Raw genomic sequence first — 21,785 nt, 5'->3', positions numbered from 1 at the left:
GCTTTGTCGAACCTCATGGATCATAAAGGATTAGTTGATCTACAAGAAGTACGCAAAAGCAATCAAAGTAGAATCCGTGTTAACCAAAACCTAAAGCAAAAAGTGATCCACTTAGTTTTTTTTTTTTTCCGAGTTTAATCTTATGTTTTGCTGAACACTCATGAAGATAAGACCGAAGTTTGCTGAATCTCAGATCAACTGGATTTCGTTCATCGTTAATCTTTGATCTTCAATTTACAAGACTCATCAATGGACGCTTCGGCTTTAAACTTAATGATCGCAACTGCTTCTCAAGAGTTGCAATCTAAGAGCGTTTCTTCATATTCTCTTAGCCGAATCTTGCTGCTATGCTTTTTCTAGAAATTAGAATGCCAGCAACTCCAAGTTTCTGATGGCCGAACAAAGAGAGGGTTTTCTTTGCAGGAGCTTGCTTGATCAAATAGGCCTCACGAACTCACCAAAAGCTCGGAACGACGATCGGATCGTCGATCTACGAGCTGGATGGAATGCTGGTCAGACCGCTGATCCAGCTTCGGAGATGTCCACCATTCAACGACTATGGGGCTGTTAATCCGCAAAACTACACTCAACTCAGTGGAGAACCTGAATCTAATAACATTTTATAACTAAAACAAAGAGAAGAAGTGGAACATTTATTTCCGATTTTGTTATTGAAACTTCTGGAAATGGAGAATGCCGAGCTTCAATCAATGAAGATGATCTCCAGAAACAAGACTTCAAATCACAGATCAGTGGAGAGATGGATTGCAAGTCTTGATCGGAATCGATGCTCGATCCAGGAAGAAATTGAAGTTTATGATTCTTTCTTTGATGTTGCGAGTACAAGATCATTTCCTCAGCTTCTTCTTCAATAAAATCACTGAAATCAACATAAACAACATATGTTAAAATCAAAATCTAAGCGCAACAAACATGCAAGTAGAGATTGAGAAGACTCAGTTGAATCTAGAGTCTCAGCTTGCTCCGGTCTTAGCTATGAACAATCGCCTTGGATTGTGCGGTGAAGCTCATGAAGAGCTCGATCGTTCCCTTCAATAAAAGACAAAATCTGTTACCTCGGTTGTATTCTCCGCCAAGGACAGAATGAGTGGAGAGTTTTTTTTTCTCCATCTTCCAGAAGTCCAAATCAGAAAAATCCTTCAAGAGAGAAAACGAGTGGAGAATTCATCCAAGAGAGAGATTAAGTCAGTGGAGATTTTCTTTTGCCCGAACTCCAGCAAAGAGTTGCCTTCTTTTTCCCATTCTTCAGTCAAATTTTTAAAGATGGAGAGAATGATGGAGAGAGAGAGACAGACAGAGAGAGACAGACAGAATCTCTTGAAATGAATATATCCGAGAGAGAATAATTCGAGCGAGCCCTTCCTCTAGTTCGGCTGAGTGTGGAGAGATTGAGAGAGAGAATATTAGAGAGATTTTTTTTTTTTGTCAGTCTTACTCTATGCCTACTCTACACTCATTTTCAGACTTTTTTGCCCCGCCTCTCTTGCGGGCGTGAGAAAAAACCCACTTCGAAACTTACTCGTTCCCACCCCCATTCCCCCAGAAAAGGTGGGGATTTGAACCCCCCACCTCCCCCTTCCATGGTGGAAGGGTGGATTAGAGAGATCTTTAGTTAGAGAAAGTAGATCTGAAAAATGAGCTCCCTAAAAATTTGGAGGGAAAGTTGGTTGTGTAGTCTTGGGCAAGATCAAATCTTAACCCTTAGATTAATCCAAAGGCTAAGGCTTGGTCTTCTTAGCTAATTGGTTTGTTCAATTTGTTATGAACACCTTAATTGAGCGTATGCCTATTTCAATGGCTAAGATGCATTCTTAATGAACGGATGATGATCAATCGGGTACTAATTGGGGTATTTTTTGCAATTTTCATAACATGGGGGATTAACTTGCAAATTTTGTAAAATTTGAAACAAAATTGGAAATTTGAAAATTAAGGACATGGATGCAATGGCCATGAAGTGGGCCAGCAGATGGTGGTTTCCGGCCAAAAGATGGTCGGAAGAATTCACCGGTCAATGCCAGTTGAATCTGGTCAACGCTGGGTTGACTGGGTTGACTTTTTGTTCGAATTTTATTCTATTTTTTTCCCAATTTAAACAAAATCAAATATTTCTATATGAATCAGATCAAATGTGATGCAATTAGGCTATCTCAATTGGGTAACTAATCCTCCTCCCCCCCTTTCGGAAATTCTATGTTCAGAATTTTATCCATCGTTGTCTTGTAAGGTTCGCTTATTTTCATGAATGAATGCAATATCTACTTTCGACCAAAAAAAAAAAAAATCAACTAATTGTGCACAAAATGTTCAAATTCATTGAATTCCTATTGAAGCAATGCCACAAGCTAAACTCATATTTTCAATTGAACTTTAATTGGTCAAATTGAAGTTCAATTACTCCAATTACACTTCTAATCGAGAATGGGCCAAGTCAAACTACATCAATTGAAGCATCTTAGTTGGGTTTTCTAATCTCTGAATAAGCCAAATCGACCAAACTAGAATGTACCCAAGTGAATCTCCCAAAATTGACCCCAAATTTGAATTTGTCTTAAAAAAATGAGTTAAGAATAATCATTCGTTCGCAAGTCATGAAGAATCGATTTTGGTCTCCTAATTAGGGCTTAAAATGGCAATTTGTATTTTGACCCAGCAATTCACGAAATTGAATATACAAGCAGATTTAAAATAGTCCCTAAACCAAATGTCAAAGAAGGAACTACGCCTAATTATGGCTAAAATAAAAGTAATTTTATTTTTGATCGATTTAGAACCCAAAACTAAAAAATTCAGAATTCAAGGTCCTTAATCAAATTTTGTGAAATTTTCCACACAAAAGTCAAATTGACATTAAAAGAAATGTACTTGTGTATTTTTATTTTTTTTTCCAATTTTTTTTATCAAAGGTTTGACCAAAACTCAACCATTTAGTTGGCTTTTTCCTAAAATGTTAATTTTTGGTCAAATCTTTGAATTTTCAAGAAATTGATTTGACAAAAGTGAAATTAAAGAAATCTTTTTGGGTAAAAGTTTAATTTTTGACTTAGGATTGACTTTTGGTTAAAGGGTTAACCAAAAAGTCAATCTGAAGGTCAACCATTTGATTTTTCGAGTTTTTCTTGAAAATGAATTAGAAGTTACTTTAAAATGATAATGCAAAAGAAAGAAATGAAAAAACGATACTTTTGGCCAAGAAATGAGATTTTGTCACGACTATAAACTCAAATCTCGATTTTTACTTTTAAAGACGCGTTGACTAAAAATCAAGTATCAACAATAGTAAACCTTGTGACTTCCATTTTTGCCATAGTGATCACTCCTTTGACTTTTGGGCCGTTGCCAAATTCCGAGCACATAATCACCAGACATGACTAGCAGTCTAATCCTACGGAATTGAAGCGGTGTACGGAACTCATATTATGACCAATTGACCATTGATCAGCCGGAACTTCACCACCAATGTGCCGACAGAGTGAACTTGTTACGGTCTAGACTAAAAAAACTTGAAACTTTAATAGCGGAAACCTCCGAAATCAGCATATCTCAGGCCAAAATTGTCTTACCTGACGCTTGGAAATGGAAGTTTCCGCCACGCTCCGAGCCACCTGCCGTCCTCTCTCTCTCTCTCTTGGGGCTTGAAGCTTGTTTGGGTCGACGTGAACGGTCTCGAGTCCGCAAGCGATTCCAACAAAAGGCCGTTTGCACGCCATGTCTGATTCGGTTTTCTCCCATGGCTCCATTTTAACGGCAGTATATCAATATTTACTCATACCAAATCAAATATAAAATATTATTTTTCTAGACAAATAAATTATTAATCATCTTTCATTCCAATCTAAGTAGCATTGACATGCAACACGGGACATGATATGATACGTCGATATGTCATTTTTCAAAAATAGAGAATTTTGACACGTTAGGACACGTTATATATTAAATAAATATTTTTAATTTTAATCAATTTGATTCGAATTCACAAATAAATAAATAATAAAAAAGAGCTTACAATGAATTTACAATAATAATATTTTTTTTGATGACTGAGAAGCGCGGCGTCGCGATATAAACTTGGGGGCATTAGCGGGGATCCACCTCCCACAACACCCCACTTAAGTCGTGTAATGGGAGTGAGATGTTTCGAACCTCTACCCTCCCGAATGAGGGGTCGAAACGCAAACCAACTCGTCCACCACGGGTGGGTTAATTTACAATAATAATATTAATAAATCTATTTATAGGAAATTTGAAAGATATATCCATAGTCAATACGTACCTATATTTGGGAACATGTTTCTAACTTTAATAAAAATTATCAATAAAACTAATGACTAGCAAAAGATTAAAATAAACTTATTTATATAAATCTATGATCTTCTATGATTACCAAAATTTATCATTATTTACTATTTAATATTTTAATTTTTGAAATCACTTTTGAACAAAAAAAGCCCTGCCCAATTTCCTCCCTCGTCCCCCCACACAAAAACTGCTATCCCCCACAAATTATTTCCCTCTCACGTTTCTCTCTCCGCAACCCCACCACACCATCAAACCCCCTTTTAGCCCCGGTTTCTTTCTCCCCATCAATTGTGAAGGTTGTCATTTCCCATGAAAATTGAAGTCATCCCCCACACCCATCCTCCCACATCGAAATCCCCATTTTAATTTTTTTTTTAATCTACTCTTCTTGCTAAAACCCTCCTTCGTGGCCTTGTCTTCCTCCTCCTCACCCAATTCTCTTCATCTTGATTTCTATTCTCTCTCAATTATCTCATCGCAATCGCTTGCCGTCTCACCTTTGGCCCTCCCTCCCTCACAGCCACAATCTCACTTCCAGTCCTCCATCGCGGCATAGTAGTCATAGTCCTCCTCCTTGTAGTTGTGGCCTCGCATTCACTCCCTTGCCCTTGCCTCCACCTTCCGTCACTCTCTTCAACATTTGTCTCTCCCTTTGCAGTTGCACACCCGTCCCGAAAACAACCATGCCTCTTGCAATTTTGAACACGCCGGTCAGAACATGTTGGAAAGAGTTGACCGCATGTTAAACACGTGTCAGGGTGTCCGACACGACACGGAAACCCTAGAACGTGTCAATGCTTCATAGATTCCAATCAAGAAAAAGAAAGACACACTTGCACGTGATTGCAAAAAAAATTAAAAAATAAAATAAAGTAGAGTACTCTAACTTAAATTATCCTTTGAAGTAGACTTTATTTTTGTTATGAGGACATGATAGCGAAAAAAAGGAAAATTAATGATGCGTTTGGTTCAATTTTCCTAAGGAACTTTCAACTTTTAAAGCCTCTCACGGAAAAGGTGGTGCTTTTGGCAAGCATTTTAAACTAGCTTTCGGCCAAATGTTAGCATCGGGAATGCTAAAAGCCTAATACCACTTCCACCCAACATTTTGAAGAGCATTCGTAGAAAGCTAAAATTAGGATTAAAATAATTTTTTTCTTTTAAAACTACCATCACCAATTCTTTAGTTTTTCGATTTTGCCCCTCCTTGTAACTGTTCATCTTCAACCTCCGCTAGAGGTTGTGCAACCTTGAGCAATCGCCACCCGGGTCTCATGACCTCCGGCGATCCTCGCTTGAAGTCGCATGACCCTAAGTGACCCTCTCTTGGGTATGGCGCAACCCTCGGGATGGTCACCTACATTGCACGCTTACTAGGTCGCGCGACCTAGGCATTGGTTGCCTACGTTTGGGCATCACCGGAGGTCACCCAAGGTCAAGCAACCTCACTGACAGCTGTAGCCCTTTGCTATATTCAAGAAAGGGCTTGAGCTCTTTTTTAATTAAAAAAAGGTATAAAAAATATAGTGAAAGTCCATTGCAAATTTTTTTTCCCCAAAGTCCATCTACAAAAGTTTTTACCAAAAACAATTTGCTTTTCTTCAAAAGATTTTAGGTTTCAACATTTGCATTACATGAAAAACCCATTTACAAAATTGAATCAAACTCCACCTAAATGCCGCGCACGCGCATGAGAGAAAGCAGTTGTTAAAAGATGCTAGTTAGTTTTAGCAATACATTTAAGTAATCGTAAGATGAAATATTCAAGTTTATGGAATTAATGTGTAATTATCCAATAAAACTAGTACGGACACCTAGAGAGGGTGAATGGGTGTTCAAAAGAAATCTAGGCAAATAACTATAGAATAAAATAAATTTCTAGCAAAGTCTGATAAAAATCAAAATTCGTTATGCTAGTCACCAGATTTCTGCAAAAATCTGTAAGTGTGCAACACACTTAATTTAAGAGAGTTATGGAAAGAGAAGATTGTATACAAAATTTATAGTAGTTTGGTCTAGATTAATTTTAAGTCCATTCTCTCACAATGATAGCCTACTAGCTAGATTTCACTACACTCGGTCACAATTAAAAACGCTCACAGACGAAGACAAGTAATCGAGAACAGCTTCAGAATTTGGAATTTCAGATTCACGTCCTTGATTTTCTTGACTGAATGACCTCATTAAATATTCCTCCAAGATGCACTAGCCGTTAGTCAATCGCTAGATGAATTTCTTCCAATTTATCTGTTGGACAAAATGCTTCAAAGAGATCTTGTGAGCGTTGAAGACGAGGATTTCCACTTGATTCTAGTCACTCATACAAACATAATCTTGATTTCCATAAGTAACGCTTCCTCATTTGGAATTTATTTTCAGGATTGATTTTGTCAATTTGTGATTGACTCAATCAATATACTTCTATAGAAAGTGAAATCCTTTGTCAAGAAACTAGCCGTTGTTGATTAGTTTCTAAAATAGTCATTCTAGATCCAAGTTGCAACTTTGATAAGTCTAGTTGTAGATTTTTCCTCGTTCTAGCCTTGACACAATTTGGACTTATTAGAGTGGGATATGCATCCGGAATAGAATAGATTTTGACAGAAATCTTCAATAGAATCTTAGAAACACACTTATAACAAAACCTATTCTACTATAAGCGTTAGAATTAGAAAGTTTTATCAATTTCAAGATTTGGTATGAGTTTTCTCAACATTATCACCATCGTTTAAATTGCAATCTTATCCCTAAAGTAGCACAACCTGAAAGTATAACCCAATAAAGGCCTATCAGTCTTTGCAATTTCAGTTATAAAATCATTGCCAAAGTTATGGCAAACCGACTAAAACCCCTCCTCCCGAACCTAATCTCCCAAGAATAAAGTGCTTTTGTTAGTGGCCGTCAAATCCAGGATAATATATTCATTGTTCAAGAGGTCCTACATTAGCTAAGAGTGAGGAAAATGAAGCAGAAATTCCAGGCAGTCCTTAAACTTGACATGCAAAAAGCCTTTGATTGGGTGAAATGGGACTTCTTATGTGATTATATGCTAAAGTTGGAATTTTGTGACAAATGGGTATCCTTAGTCAAACAATGTATCTCCACGGTCTCATATAGTGTGAGAGTTAATGGTGACCTTTACAATCCTTTCAGCCCATCTCGAGGAATCCAACAAGGGGACCATTATCCCCCTATCTCTTTATTCTCATGGCCAATGCTCTTTCATCCCTCATGACAAAAGCCATTGAAGACCAAACTATCAAAGGTATCAAACTAAACCCATCTTGCCCCACTCTGTCTCATCTCCTATTCGCTGATGACGCTATCTTCTTCCTTAATGGAACAATCACTGAGGCCCAAAATCTGGCAAACATCCTAAACCAACACTACTTTATCTCGGGTCAAGCCATCAACCTAAACAAGTCTGGGATTTTCTTCGGGAAGGGATGCTCTCATCTCTTAAAATCAAACCTAGCAAATGAATTAAGGGTTCTTATCATGGAAAAAATAGGGAAATATCTGGGAATACCTTCAGATTGGGGCTAGACCAAAAAAGACATGTTTGCTTGGGTCCTTGCTCGTGTTAGAAAGAAACTAGAGGGCTGGAAAGAAAAACTAATATCCAAGGCAGGGAAAGCGATCCTTATCAAGACAGTAGTCCAAGCTTTGCCACAATATGCTATGTCTCTCTTTAAAATCCCTATATCTATTTGTCGGGCAATAGAACAACGAATATCTAATTTCTGGTGGAAGCAAAATTCAGCAAAAAAAAGTGTTCAGCGAAAGAATTGGGACCTTTTGAAAACCCGAAAGGACTGTGGAGGTCTCGGCTTCAGAGATCTTGTGACTTTTAACAAATCTTTGCTAGGGAAACAAGCTTGGCGTCTGATTCAAACCCCATAAGCCCTATGGAGCAGAATTCTAAGGAACCTATATTTTCCAAGAGACACCTTCTAGAATGCCCACAAAGGTCACAGACCATCTTGGGGATGGCAAAGTCTCTTGATGGGTAGGGAGGTGATAAAACCTGCAACTAAATAGGAAGTAGGAGGTGGGGAGGAAATAAGAATTCGAGAGGATCGTTGGCTAAGCATGGGAAAGATTGGTGGTCCTTTAAACAGAGACAACCCACCAAGGATGGTTGAATTGATAGACCAAAATATTAAAGAATGGAACACACAGAAAATTAATATGATCTTTGGCGAAGGTGTAGCAAAGGAAATACTAGCGACTCCTCTCAATCTATCCTCGAAGCCTGATAAACTAATTTGGACAGCAAAGGGATCAAGATCCTACACAGTTAAGAGTGGCTACAATCTACTCAGAGATCACGAGAAGACTTCATCAGCATTGCTACCCTCCACTTCCTACTAGACTCCCAAAACACTATGGTGCGAAATCTAGAAGCTACATACCAACCCCAAAGTTCAATTCCTAGTATGGAGTCTATGTAACAATGCTCTCCCTATCAAAGAAAATTTATTCAAGAGAAAGATAATACCTGATCCAAGATGCTAATCTGCAATCAACACCCAGAAACGGTCGAGCATTTGTTTGCGCTATGCAGCTGGACTAAAGAGATTGGTCAAACCCGCGACTAATGATTGACACCTCCCTAAAGAAGATGACCCGTATCGACAAATGGGTTATGGAAATCCTTACCTCGGCGGTGGATCATCAGTCAAAAGCTTTTTTCGCCGAGATTCTATGGCAGATCTAGAAAGCAAGGAATGCCCTAATATTCCAACTTATCGGCCAAACCTCAGGCTGATCTTCGAAGATGCGACTACCACGGGCCTCCTGTTAAGCAAACGGCACCTATAGAATAGAACCCAGCAAAGCAAGATGAGGCCAGATCCGACAAATAGCGACCCCAAAAACTCCCATACTTGTACAATCAACGTTGACAGTGCCTGGTGCAGCTCCTCAATGTCCGGTTCGGTAGCAGGTGTAGTTCGAACAGCAACGGACTTCTCATTGACGGCTTTGCGAAACCAATCCATGTGCCCTCTGTCCTAATTGCCGAAACCCTAGCAGTGAGAGAAGGTTTACTTTGGCTTCAACACTTCGAACAGGACAGAAACGCATGTTCTGGAGTGTACTTACAAAGCGAAAAAGACTTCCAACTCACTTCAGACAATCTAGAAGCAGTTCAAGGCATTTTGGGCCAAAAGGAATGTGTATGGGCCGCACGAGTAGTAACTGAGGATTGCTAATCTCTCTTGAAGCACATGCCTAGCGTCAAATTAGCCCACAAGCCCAGAGAAGCCAATAGAGCAGCGAATTGGGTCACAAAAGCCCGTAGAGCAGGAGAACTTCCCCTTAATTGGCTAAACTGTCCCCCCTTCTCTTTTGTTAATTTTATGCTTAGATGTCGAAACTTTGTGGTACTCTGATGATGGCTAAGTAATGAAAGTTATCTTTCTGACCAAAAAAAAAAAAAAAATTTGTAATCTCATCCATTTGATCATATCATATTATGGTAATATATATTAACAAATGACATGAGCATTTTGTTTGTAAACTTAAGGATAAAAGTTGAATTAGTACAAATTTAGATTTTAAGTTTAAGCATTTGTACGATTTGGTCCTCTAAATTTTATTTCGTTTAATTAAGTCTTTGGACTTTCTAAATTCAAGCGATATGGTCCAAGAACTTCTTCAATTTGTGCAATTAAATCTTTCGGTCAACACCTCTAACTGAACTATCCAATTAATCAATGAGTAGGCATTGCTTACGTGACAGATAATGACATGCGAAGCTTATTTGGGGTCAAATGGCTAGATAACAAGTGGCAAAGATATTCATATGAAAAAACAAATGTTAATTCGAAAATATTAGTTAATGGGAATGAATAAAGCAATTGATTGCATAAATTAAGAAATTGAGGATTTGATTGAACAAAGTAAAATATAAAGATCAAGTTACATAAATTCATAAAGTTAGGAGACTTGATCATACAAAATGAAATTTCGAATATGAAGTTGCATAAATGCTGAAACTTGGAGTACTAAATTTGTATTTAACCAATAAAAGCATGACATCGAAGTCAAAGTTGCTTTCTATAATAATGAGATAAATAAGATACAAGTATTCTTGACAATTGGAAAGGTATAAATAATATTCAATTTACCCGATGTTAGCAACTCGTAAAAGGTGATTTGTATCTCTGTACCGACAATTTTCCAATCTGGATTTATTCGGAAATAAATTCTAGTGTAAAAAATTAGTTGAGATGTAAATTAAGAAAATAAATAAATAAAATTATCCACCTTCTTCTTCTTCTTCTTCTTCTTCTTGCCTGCTGCGGAAACCCAAAGCCCAGCAAAGCCGCCCGCCCTCTCATCTCCCGCTTCGACAATGGCGATGCTGCGACTAGCCTCGAGACCAGTCGTCATCCTCTCCTCCCTCTTCTTCCCCGGAGCGTCTCCGCCTTCCATTTCCGCTCTCACCAGACCCTATACTCTCTCCTCCTCCATCATCTCCAGGGCCTTCCTCAGGCCCCCGCCGCCTCGCTCTCCGCCGCCCCCGCCCCCGCCCCCGCCCCCGCCCCCAGCTCTCCGAGCCGCCGGGATCCGCCCCCACGGCGACCTGGACCCCTCCCACCTCTCCTGCTCCATGCCGGGCAAGCGGCTCAGGGTCGCCGTCCTCCTCAGCGGCGGCGTCGACAGCAGCGTCGCCCTCCGCCTCCTCCGCGCCGCCGGCCACTCCTGCACCGCCTTCTACCTCAAAATCTGGTTCCAGGTGAGTCCTTCCCTTTTCCTGAAAATGATAGAACGGTGTAGAAGTCGGCACTCCTCCTGACGCCCGAAAGTGGTAGCGATTTTTCCAAAATTCACTAGAGGACGGAAGTTGGGAAGAGGCCTGTGCACTAAAAATTCGCGATTCGCGTTGCGATTGTAGATGAATGCAGTTAAGTTATAGAAGTTGCTAGCTGCTGCGTATGAGTGCGTGTTCTCCGAATGTCGAGTGTGGTCATCGTCGATGTAGAAGACAAGAGCTCCTTTTGATTCTTGATTTAATGTAGGAAGATTTCGAGAACTTTTGGTCGGAGTGCCCTTGGGAAGAAGATTTGAAGTACGCGAAAGCTGTTTGTGAGCAGGTCAGCATTCTGTTGGGCTAGTTCCATTCACTCCATGTACCCTTTCGTCTCTTTCTTTATAAACATTCTTAAATTCCGGTGTAATAATTAATTCGTGTTTTCTCCACGCCAGTAGTAAGCTTAGCACTCAATACTTTTCTCGTTTACTATGAAAGGACAATGTAACTAGTTTTATCTACGGTTTTCGGCAGGTTGATGTGCCTTTAGAAGTTGTCCATTTGACAGATGAATATTGGAAAAATGTGGTATGTACCATCTCGCCGCAGTATACCTTTTCTTGGCTCTTTTTCTAATTAACCCTTTTCTTTTTGGAGGATTGCTTTTTCCATTTTAATATTCTCTTTTTTCTTTCACTAGTTTTTTTGGCCCACGTGTTCTTGGCATGACTTAATGAAGTCATTGTAGCTGTTTGCTCATGGTTCAGGTGTCTTACATAATTGAGGAGTACCGCAGTGGTCGAACTCCTAATCCTGATGTCCTTTGTAACACAAGGATAAAGTTTGGTAAGTAGTTGAGCTCTAGCTAAACCTGAATAGTTTGAGGATTTTGGAATCAAATGGGGCTCTTTGTTTTAGGTGCCTTCATGGATGCCATTAACAGTATGGAGTATGACTTCATTGCTTCTGGCCACTATGCGAAAGTTGTCCACTCTTCAAATCATATTGATAATGCTTCCGAGTTGAAGTTGTCAGAGGACATGGTATGTATTTAACATACTACATTAATATTAAGCAGTTCTTTGGTCAAACTAAGCATTTGTGATATCTCTTAATGTTGTTTCTTTAGGTGAAGGATCAGACATACTTCCTTTCACATCTTTCACAGGCCCAGCTGAAGCGACTAATTTTCCCTCTTGGTTGTATTTCGAAAGTAAGCTGTGCTAGTTTCATATCTTTCAAGAACTTTTCCTGTCCAGAGTATGTTTAGCAGAAATCTTGGCCCTCATAAAGTAGATTTTACAGTTCTAAGGACTTTAATTACTTCTATAGTGCTTGGTCTGACTCTAGTAACCCTGCAGAATGAAGTTCGAAAACTTGCTGCCAGATTTGATTTGCCTAACCAAGATAGAAAGGATTCACAGGGGATATGCTTTCTTGGGAAGGTGTGTATAACTAGCCTCATAGGTATTCAGTCTCGCCTAGAAATTTGAAGCACCTTCTTGTGATTTCAAGCCGAGAAAGGGTTCCTCTAACTCTAAGATGAAAATTTTGACCAAAACTCCTGAACTATTGTTTTGTAAAATTATTTTATTTGGATTCCAATGTAAACACAAGTGGTTGCAGAAACAGATTGCTTTTGAGCTATCAAATTGCCAGGACTCTTTTCTCATCTTAATTTTTCATAGTAGTTAATGTCCTTTTAGGCTCATTGCTGTATTAACTCTTTCTTTGTTCTAATGCAGATAAAATTCAGTGAGTTTGTTGCCAGACATATTGGGGAGATGGAGGGTATCATATTAGAAGCTGAGACGGGGGATTTCCTTGGGAACCATCGTGGCTTTTGGTTCTACACAATTGGTCAACGGCAAGGACTACGTCTTCCTGGAGGACCTTGGTATATATACTTAATTCGACACTAAGTGCATGTATTTTAGATGAAGTCCGTCTCAACATCTGTTAATTACTGTGTTTGTTACTTGTTAATGTGGCAAATTAGATAACGCTGTTTAGGAGTCTGGGGGCTTGAAATATCTCTTCAACATAAATTCTTTAATGCATATCATTTCACTGCTTTGAGTTCAATTGCCCTAAACAGAGCTGCTGCCTCCCATGGTCTCTCTAATATCTTTTGAAATGTGAAGCTTCTTTCTGCTTTCTGAATTCTTCATACATGTCTATGACTTTCACAGGTATGTTGTGGAGAAGGACACTAAGAACAACGTTGTTTTCGTGTCCCGAAATTACTTCTCAGTGGATAAAAGGAGGCGCCTTTTTCGTGTTGGCTCTCTCAAATGGCTTATTGGGGCACCTCCAACTGAGATCAGTCAGCTCCAATGCAAGGTATTCAACTCCGTTTTCACATCTCAGTTATGTGTAGGCAGACCATTGGTACGTGGATCTGTTGGAAAACTAGCAATACATCCCATCGGCATTATTGAGGTCTAATCGGTACAATGGTCCCAGTCATGTGGATCTGTTTAACAGATCATAAATGAGTCTCATGGCTCTCCTCCATATTTAGCCAGGCATGGGCCTGAAATATTTATTGTCGGCCTTTCTTCTAAGCTAAAATTGAACAAAACATCAAACAGTTATGCTGAAGGTGTTTACTTATTCTAATTCCCCACCAAAATTGAAAATCAATTTTTATTGTTGGAAAAATTGTGTAGGTATTCGACATGATTTCCATGACTTTAAATGACAACTTATATGGTCTTAAAACTTTAAGGCGTGTAATGAAGAGGAATTAAATCTCAAAACACTACAATTGTAAGCTGAAGATTGAAAGTAGTCACTCCAGACACACCCTCAGTTGGCAGCTCCACTGACCAAATTAATTACCACGCTTCAGCAAAGAAATATGAGTGATCAGCCTGTCTAATGAATGAACTTTTTTTGGGCATTTACTGTGTATTTACAATTTTTCCAGTGTTTTTCACTTTACTTTTGCTATTAATAGGTGAGACACGGTCCTGGTTTCTACAACTGTAGTTTGTCTCTAGAATTGGGTGAGAATGGCCAGGAAGATGTTGCGGTGGTTCAGTTGCCTGAAGATGATCAAGGCCTGGCAGCAGGGCAATTCACAGCCTTTTACCAAGATAGAACATGCATTGGTTCAGGTGTCATATTGGAATCTTGGAATGACCAGGGCTTTCCTGTCTGCCAGAAGGCTCTTGAGATCGCTAGAATGGAGGATAAGTCGAAACTTGGAAAACCGGTTAAGATTAAGGTAAAACCAGAGGGCACTGTAGGGTAGTTTGATTGGAAAAATTCAAATTTTCAGTTGAGGAGAAGTTCAATTTGAACAGCAATGCCTTCATGGCGCGACATCCTTGCCATGCCGATTTGGCTGGAAAAACGGAGTTGAAGTTTGCTCAAGACCAGCTGTGATGTAAGAGCTGAGGATGGTGAATGTCAGCTAAGTCTGGCCGGTGGGTGGTGGAGACTTCGCAAGATACCGCCTGTCATATGTTGTATGCTAGCAAAAAGATCATTCGGGGTTGAAAGGTGATGAGTTATCCGGTCCCCTAAGTTCATCTTGCGGTATTAGAGCTCCACTCTGATATTGTGTATGAGACAAATTATATTTTTCCCAAAGGCTTTCTTTTGGGCGTATTTCAAACCGAAAGCTGGCAAGACGCGCCTGACTGTGTAAAGTACTCCGCAATTATTTCATGTGTAAAAACGTGCGTCTGGAATGCTGGCTTATCTCTGGTGCACCTGCCTCTTCTCTTTGGCCCAAAGTTCTCTCCTGTGTGCTGGCTTGCTTCGCTGTCGAGGTTGCCACCTACATGGGGGAAACTACTCGGACAAGATTTTTCATGAGCAGTTTCATTAGAAAGAAAGTGGACTTAACAAAAATTCTTGGAACATATGATCAATGAATAACCAGCAACCCGTCTCCTTCTAAAAAATCATCCCATCCTTAATTAATCGGCTGATGCTCGGGATCTTTGCACTCATTGGTTTTGTTTCTCTTTTGTTGATGTTTTTGTTTCAAATTTGCTTGTAAATATACCATGTCTCTTTCAAGAGTGTTTCTCGTTTCTCATTAAATTTTGATGGATGCGACTGCATTCATGACTTTATTAGATAGATGATCGTCTCTCAAGAGTGTTTCTCGTTTCTCATTTCTCATTAAATTTTGACGGATGCGACTGCATCCATGACTTTATTAGATAGATGATTGTCTTTCAAGAGCGTTTCTCGTTTCTCATTAAATTTTGATTGATGTGACTGCATCAATGACTTTATTAGATAGATGATTATTTCTCAAGAGCATTTTTCATTTCTCATTAAATTTTGACGGATGCAACTATATCCATGATTTTATTAGATAGATGATTGTCGCGAGCTTTTCTAACTTAGTAATCATTGTGCTTTCTAATTAATACTTGTTGCAGAATGGAAAAAATACTCACAATCATGCTTTAGCATAATTTAGTTCTCATGTAATTTGTAGAATAATCCTCTTATCCCATGGGACGTGCGACGCACGTGATGACGTGCTAATTAAATTTTAAAAAAATTGATATTTGTCATGTGATTATCAGTTGTGGGTCGTACAGTTCGAGGACGCGGAGCTTCCCCTGTAATAAATCCACTTAAAGCAACTGCAGTACAAGGTGTCCGGGCGCAGATGGTTCCGTCCGGTCGAATCAATCACTGCAGTCTTTGTCGGCAACTCCACCTAACTCCGCATCCTCACTGTTTATATTGATACCTGCAATCAAAGGCCAAGGCGAACTTGGTCGATCTTCTGGGAAATCCTTGCTGTTTCCGATGTGACGGTGATTATCTTCCGAGAGAAACCGCGCGCACCATGCAAAGCAGGATTGCAACAGCACGCTCTTCTACTCTCCATGAAACACTTTTCGACACTCGATCAATAAGTTTCGAAATATCTAATACATAATCAAGCAAGTTTAGAGTTTTGACATGCGTGTTCGGAATTTCAAGAGATGATTCCGATATGCACTGATCAATTTTACAAATTTTCAATAAATCAGGAGTCGAACTGTAAATATATAAACAATAAAAAAATAAAAATAATAAAGAAGAAAATAATAAAAATTTAATATTCTCTTCTCTTTTGACTCTCACTTTCAATGACACACAATTCACTTCTAAGTTTATCTTTTTTATACTTTTCTTTTGACATGGTCCAAAACATGGGTTACTTTTTTTTTTTCCTTTTTTTCCTTTGAGTTTTCTGATTATCGAAATGGAGTTGAATTTGTTAAATTGAAACAATGAATGATATTAATGGTGAATTAATGTTTTTAGTGTAATTTCATTATTCGCTTTTTATAATTATTTATTTATTTGTGAATTTGAATCAAATTAATTTGATTAACATAATCATAAAAATGATAATTTGCAACATATTTTAACGTGTCGAATTTATCTATTTTTTTATAAATGACGTGTTGACGTGCTATGTCGTATCATATTGCGTCATGTGTTGCGTGTCGATGTTAGTGCTACTTAAGAACCAAGTTAATCGATGTTTTGAGAAGGGAAAAATCATGTAACTGATTCATGAATTATGGCCCAATTTGACCTAATGTACAATGTGGTCCATGAACTTTTAATTAATTTAATATGATTGCTAAGCTTTTACCCAATGTATACTGTGGTTTTTTAACTTTTTAAATTATTCAATATGGTTATCAAACTTGGGCGATTGTAAACTCTGATTCTCTGATTTTAGTGAATTATTTACTGCTAGCTCTCCCCGTGGACGTAGGTACCGATACTCGGACCGAATCACGTAAATTTCTAGTATCGTTGATTTTCTCGTTAATTTCTCTGGTGATTTCGTGTTGACGTAAATTGCAAAATCTTGTCGTTTCCGCGTATTATATCCCAACATAATCAATGAATAACCATCAAACTATCTTATTCTAAAAAATCAGCCGACCCTTAATTAATTGACCGATGGTCCGGATTTTTGCTCATTTAATTTAAGATAGATGCCAATGATTTCACGAATGACTTTAGTATATAAACAATTGTTGCGTCCTTCGGTTTGGCAAAATTGGTTTCTCATGTGCTTTATGGAATAATCTTCTTACCATTGCGACGCACGAGACGTGTTCTTTGCTTTAGCAAAATCAATTTTGACGTGTTTTGTGGAATAATCTTCTTACCACATGCGATGTACTTGACGATGTATTAATAAAATTTTAAAAATAAACATTTGTTAGCTTTGTATTTTATGTGACTTTCAGTTGTGGGTCGTATGGTTGGAGGACGTGGAGCAATCCCCGGAATTAATCCACTGAAAGCAACTGCACAGGCTGATAGTAGCCATCCAGCCGAATCAATCATTTGAGATTTTGTCGGCAACTCCACATAATTCCGCCTCACGCTTATGGCAGAGGCCAGATTCTCGGTCGATCTTGTGAAAAGGTCTCGCTGCTACGGGTACGACTGAGATTTTCTTCCGAGAGAAAACCGCGCGTACCATGCAACGAAGGATTGCAACAGCACGCTCTCTCACTCCGCCCCAACCAAGTCAACAGGTGTTTCGGGAAGGACTGTGACCCTATTTGGCCTAACGTATGATGTGATTTATAAACTTCTACTTTATTTAATACGATCATCAAATTTTAGCTCACTGTATAATATAATTCCTAAATTTTTAATTTACTTAATATGATTATTGGACTTTTGATATGTTCAATTTAGCCTCCAAATTATTTAAAAATATTCAGTTTTGTTTATAAACTTGAATTAATTGAATGGTAACATCGAACATTATTATATCGCTTGATGGCTAAATTGAACCAGTCTAGGAATCACATATCAAATTAAGTCAAAGTTCTAAAATTACTCATGTGATTATTGATTCAGGAGCCTTCCTGGCGAACTGACAAAAGGACACGGACCTATGAATTCCTTTCACTGAAGACACACAATGGGTCTCATAGAAAAAGTCACCAGGTTTGCTCAAGCTCTCAGAGGACCCCAACCCGACCACCAAAGCAGCAATTATGGCTTGGGCCGGGAGAGAAGACGGATTACCAAAAATTCAGGTGCTCTAAATGACATGGATGCAGCCAACCAGGATATAAATAGGTCAGTTGATACTTAATTAGGTAACCTGGAAGCATCCAGAAGAGCAGATCAAGTTCTTGTGCCATCACCTTCTTGCAGCCGGCCATGGAGACACGGGGTGATTTTGAAGTCCAGTTGGAGGGCATGAGAGAGTATTACAGGGGTGGCAACACGAGAGGTGCATCTTGGAGGAAGTCGCAGCTCCGAGGATTAGGTCGGCTTCTCGAAGAAAGAGAAGCCGAAATGAACGCTGCCCTTGAGTTCGACTTGGGGAAGCATCCTGTCGAGTCTTATCGGGATGAGGTGGCTTCCTGAATTCGAGTTTTCAAACTTTCGTTTTTTTCCTAAGGAAAAGCCGGCGACATGCTCAGACGAGACGTATCGCCGAGCCTTGTGTTCTCTTTCTGTAGGTACTTTTTATTCATCTTGATTGTTTTGCTTGAAATTTGCGCAGATAGGAAGCTTGATAAAGTCTGTGAACTATGCTCTTGGTTGTTTGAAAGGGTGGATGTCAGCCGAGAAGGTGAACGAGGCTTTCCCTGATTGATCCTCTGATGCGTCCCGTTTATCCTGTGCGGGGAAATTTTCGCTGTTTCTTTGTCATCGTTCTTGAATCACAAGATTTCAAGTGCGCTGCAGGATTTATTCAATGTTACATGAGTCCTTACTGGCATTTTAAAGCTATGATGCCTTCTTAATGCCTCGAGACACCTATTATAAAAAGAATTTAAGGCGAGCTCCTCGACTTTGCAGGCTAAACTGCCGCTTGCTGCTGTACTGACGACTGCGGAGATAATTCCTGAACCTCTCGGCCTCGTCCTGATCATCTCATCTTGGAATTTTCCATTTGGTAAGTGAAACTGTTTGCATAGGAAATCAAATTTAGTTCCATCATCTGTATTTGCATAAAGCTTCCATCTTATCTACTTTAGACGGTGATTGTCATGGCTGGGTGGTATATGAACAGGACTCTCCCTGGAACCACTGATAGGAGCGCTCGCTGCCGGAAACGTGGTGGTCCTGAAACCTTCAGAGGTGGCTCCTAGATGCTCCTCTCTCCTCGCCAACGTACTGCCGGCTTATCTAGATCCTAAGGCCGTCAAGGTTGTTGAAGGCGGTCCTACCATTAGTGAACAACTAATACAGCAAAAGTGGGATAAAATTCTCTTCACAGGTAAAAACATCACTCGCGGAGCTCTTCTTTCAAGTTGTTCCTGCTGTATGAGGTTGAACCTTATCAACAGGCTATTTCAATTGCGATGTTTTCATTCTCTAAAAGTTTCACAAAAGTACAGGAAGCGCACGAGTGGGTCGCATGGTGATGGCTGCAGCAGCGAATCATCTGACACCAGTGACTCTCGAGTTGGGAGGAAAGTGTCCCGCCGTACTGGATTCTCTTTCAAACTCATGGGTCAGGGAGGTAAAGAAAGGAATTGTCACATTAGAACTCCAACGAAAGTGATCATCTTGATTGATTTCTTGATATAAAATTCAGTTCACAACATACTATATGCTTCTACATGTTAAGGTGGCTGTGCAACGAATTCTCGGGTCGAAATTTAGTGCCTGTGCAGGTCAAGCTTGCATAGCCATTGATTATGTCCTCGTGGAGACGAAATTCAGCTCCACTTTGGTAAGATGACAACCAAATAATATGTCGTTTCGATTCATTGTCCTTATCTCTTTAAGCATCATGCTTATAATTTTGCTTCTTTGTTCAGCTGGAACTAATGAAGGTGTGGATCAGCAAGATGCTTGGAGAGAATCCAAGAGAATCACGCAGTATGGCGAGAATCGTGAATAAAAACCACTTCTTCAGACTGAAAACTCTTTTAGAAGACCCAAATGTCAAAGCTTCTATCGTCTACGGAGGTTCAATGGACGAAAACAGCTTGTATGTCGTCCATATTGACTCGTTTGAAAGAGCCTAAGAATGTTTTCTGTGCTCCGGTAGTCAATCATTCCCTCGCTTTTGTTGCGTGCAGGTTTATTGAGCCGACCATCTTGCTTGATCCCCCGCTCGAATCGGGTCTCATGCAAGATGAGATTTTCGGCCCCTTACTCCCGATCATTACGGTAAAACTATTCTCCTTGAGATATGTACTTTCATTATAGTCCTTTGTCCTTGGACATTGCCCTCCTAAATGAAATTTCTTCGGTTAGTAGCGGCTTTGCTTCCCATAGAATAGGTTGCAATCAACTGCTCTCCATCTTGACAGTTGAAGAAGATCGAGGACAGCATCAACTTCATAAATTCAAGGCCTAAACCTCTCGCGATTTATGTCTTTACTCATAACGACTCGCTCAGGAAAAGGATGGTAGCGGAAACATCATCAGGAAGCGTGACATTCAATGATGCGATGGTTCAAGTAATGTCATTGTTTGATAACTTTATGATCCATTGACTGTGCAAAAAGAAAGACGGTTTTTAATGAGAAATAACTGCCACAAACCACTGTAAAAATGATTGAAAAGAATTCTCTTACGCGGCATACGGTACTTGCTTTGAGAATGGCAACGAATGATTCTTACCCTTTTCTTTAATCTTTCTTTTGCTTGAATGGCCCAATCCGTTTTGAATCTGCAGTACGTCGCCGATACGCTACCATTCGGAGGTATTGGCGAGAGTGGCATGGGCAATTACCACGGGAAGTTCTCATTCGATACATTCAGCCACCACAAGGCAGTGGTGAGAAGAAGCTTTCTGGTTGACTTCTGGTTCAGATTCCCTCCTTGGAATGACCACAAACTGCAGCTATTTCGCTCAATGTATCTTTTCGATTACCTCGGAGTGCTCCTTACCGTACTCGGATTGAAGAAATCCAAACAAGACTGAGCAGAGTCCAAGGTTCTTCCAGTTCACATTGGATAATCATTACATTAATCCACCCCGGGTGCCTAGTTGCTTTTATTGAAAGATAGTGAAAAGCTTGCGGGCTTTATGGTAGATGCATAGTCTTGAGGACTATGTGTGAATTATTATGTGGCCCATATGATATTATTAATTAATGGTTTAGTAAATATATAGATGCTAAAATATATTGGCTATGAGAAGTTATGATTGTAATAAAATGGTTTCTGCTAGAGAAGTTATTGTTCTTCCGTAAGGGTGTAACTCTCATGGAAGTTAAAAGCCGCTTTGATGGATGGCACACCCCATGCGTTCACTATAGTGTAAGGTGCGTGTGCGACATGTGTGAAATCCATACGCCACGCACCCCACATGCATGCTATAGCGTAAGGCGCTTGCGTGACACACACTAGCATAGGCACATGAGCCAGTTGGCCAATTACGTTTTCGCCTACTACCCTGCAATTACAGTTACTATTTAATTATGATTCTACCCTTTGCCATTTACTTACGATCCTACCCCTCTCTAAGCTAAATAATTACGATTGTGCCCTCCTTTATGGTTATTTATGGTTTTGCCCCTGTCTACTGGAGAATTACTATTCTAGACTAGCTAATTATTTACCATTTTGCCCCTGAATGCTAAATTTATGGTTTTGCCCCCTCTAGAGTTATGATTTTACAGTTTTACCATTATGTTTTAATTATGGTTTTACCCGGTGCAATTTGGTGAATGCTTGTACTTTACAATATTAAAAATTCAATAAATAGTGGTTTGTTAGTCACAAA

The 21,785-nt window shown here is 39.4% G+C and overlaps 2 protein-coding genes across 3 annotated transcripts; both read left to right on the top strand.

Moving 5' to 3' along the window:
* The first annotated feature begins 10,634 nt into the window (after window positions 1-10,634).
* On the top strand, window positions 10,635-14,791 carry LOC104433836 (tRNA-specific 2-thiouridylase MnmA). 2 transcript variants are annotated; one of them, XM_010046712.3, is made up of 10 exons: window positions 10,635-11,065; window positions 11,349-11,423; window positions 11,615-11,668; window positions 11,848-11,926; window positions 11,999-12,123; window positions 12,210-12,293; window positions 12,442-12,525; window positions 12,826-12,977; window positions 13,273-13,423; window positions 14,043-14,791. In XM_010046712.3, the coding sequence occupies exons 1-10, from the start codon at window positions 10,682-10,684 to the stop codon at window positions 14,337-14,339; spliced, it is 1,485 nt and encodes a 494-aa protein (XP_010045014.2). In that variant the 5' UTR covers window positions 10,635-10,681; the 3' UTR covers window positions 14,340-14,791. The 2 variants fall into 2 exon arrangements, with proteins under 2 accessions (XP_010045014.2, XP_010045015.2); XM_010046713.3 differs by lacking the exon at window positions 12,442-12,525.
* A 3,238-nt stretch (window positions 14,792-18,029) lies between these two features.
* LOC104433835 (aldehyde dehydrogenase family 3 member F1) lies at window positions 18,030-21,196 on the top strand. The gene is made up of 10 exons (XM_010046711.3): window positions 18,030-18,448; window positions 18,600-18,668; window positions 18,899-18,995; window positions 19,113-19,319; window positions 19,441-19,565; window positions 19,674-19,778; window positions 19,867-20,039; window positions 20,131-20,221; window positions 20,365-20,514; window positions 20,733-21,196. Exons 1-10 carry the CDS (start codon window positions 18,251-18,253, stop codon window positions 20,979-20,981), a joined length of 1,464 nt encoding a protein of 487 aa, XP_010045013.3. The 5' UTR covers window positions 18,030-18,250; the 3' UTR covers window positions 20,982-21,196.
* The last annotated feature ends 589 nt before the right edge of the window (window positions 21,197-21,785 follow it).

This window comes from Eucalyptus grandis, chromosome 2 (assembly GCF_016545825.1).
Source record: "Eucalyptus grandis isolate ANBG69807.140 chromosome 2, ASM1654582v1, whole genome shotgun sequence".
Classification (NCBI taxonomy): domain Eukaryota; kingdom Viridiplantae; phylum Streptophyta; class Magnoliopsida; order Myrtales; family Myrtaceae; genus Eucalyptus; species Eucalyptus grandis.
This window is presented reverse-complemented; position numbering and strand designations above follow the sequence as displayed.

Excerpts from the sequence above, each read along its gene's own strand:
- LOC104433836 (XM_010046712.3), top strand. The coding sequence starts at position 10,682 with ATGGCGATGCTGCGACTAGCCTCGAGACCAGTCGTCATCCTCTCCTCC. Across the intron at positions 12,124-12,209 it reads TGAAGTTGTCAGAGGACATG|GTGAAGGATCAGACATACTT; the intron begins GTATGTATTTAA and ends TTGTTTCTTTAG. Across the intron at positions 12,978-13,272 it reads CGTCTTCCTGGAGGACCTTG|GTATGTTGTGGAGAAGGACA; the intron begins GTATATATACTT and ends TGACTTTCACAG.
- LOC104433835 (XM_010046711.3), top strand. The coding sequence starts at position 18,251 with ATGGAGACACGGGGTGATTTTGAAGTCCAGTTGGAGGGCATGAGAGAG. Across the intron at positions 19,320-19,440 it reads GGATAAAATTCTCTTCACAG|GAAGCGCACGAGTGGGTCGC; the intron begins GTAAAAACATCA and ends ACAAAAGTACAG. Across the intron at positions 20,222-20,364 it reads CCTTACTCCCGATCATTACG|TTGAAGAAGATCGAGGACAG; the intron begins GTAAAACTATTC and ends CCATCTTGACAG.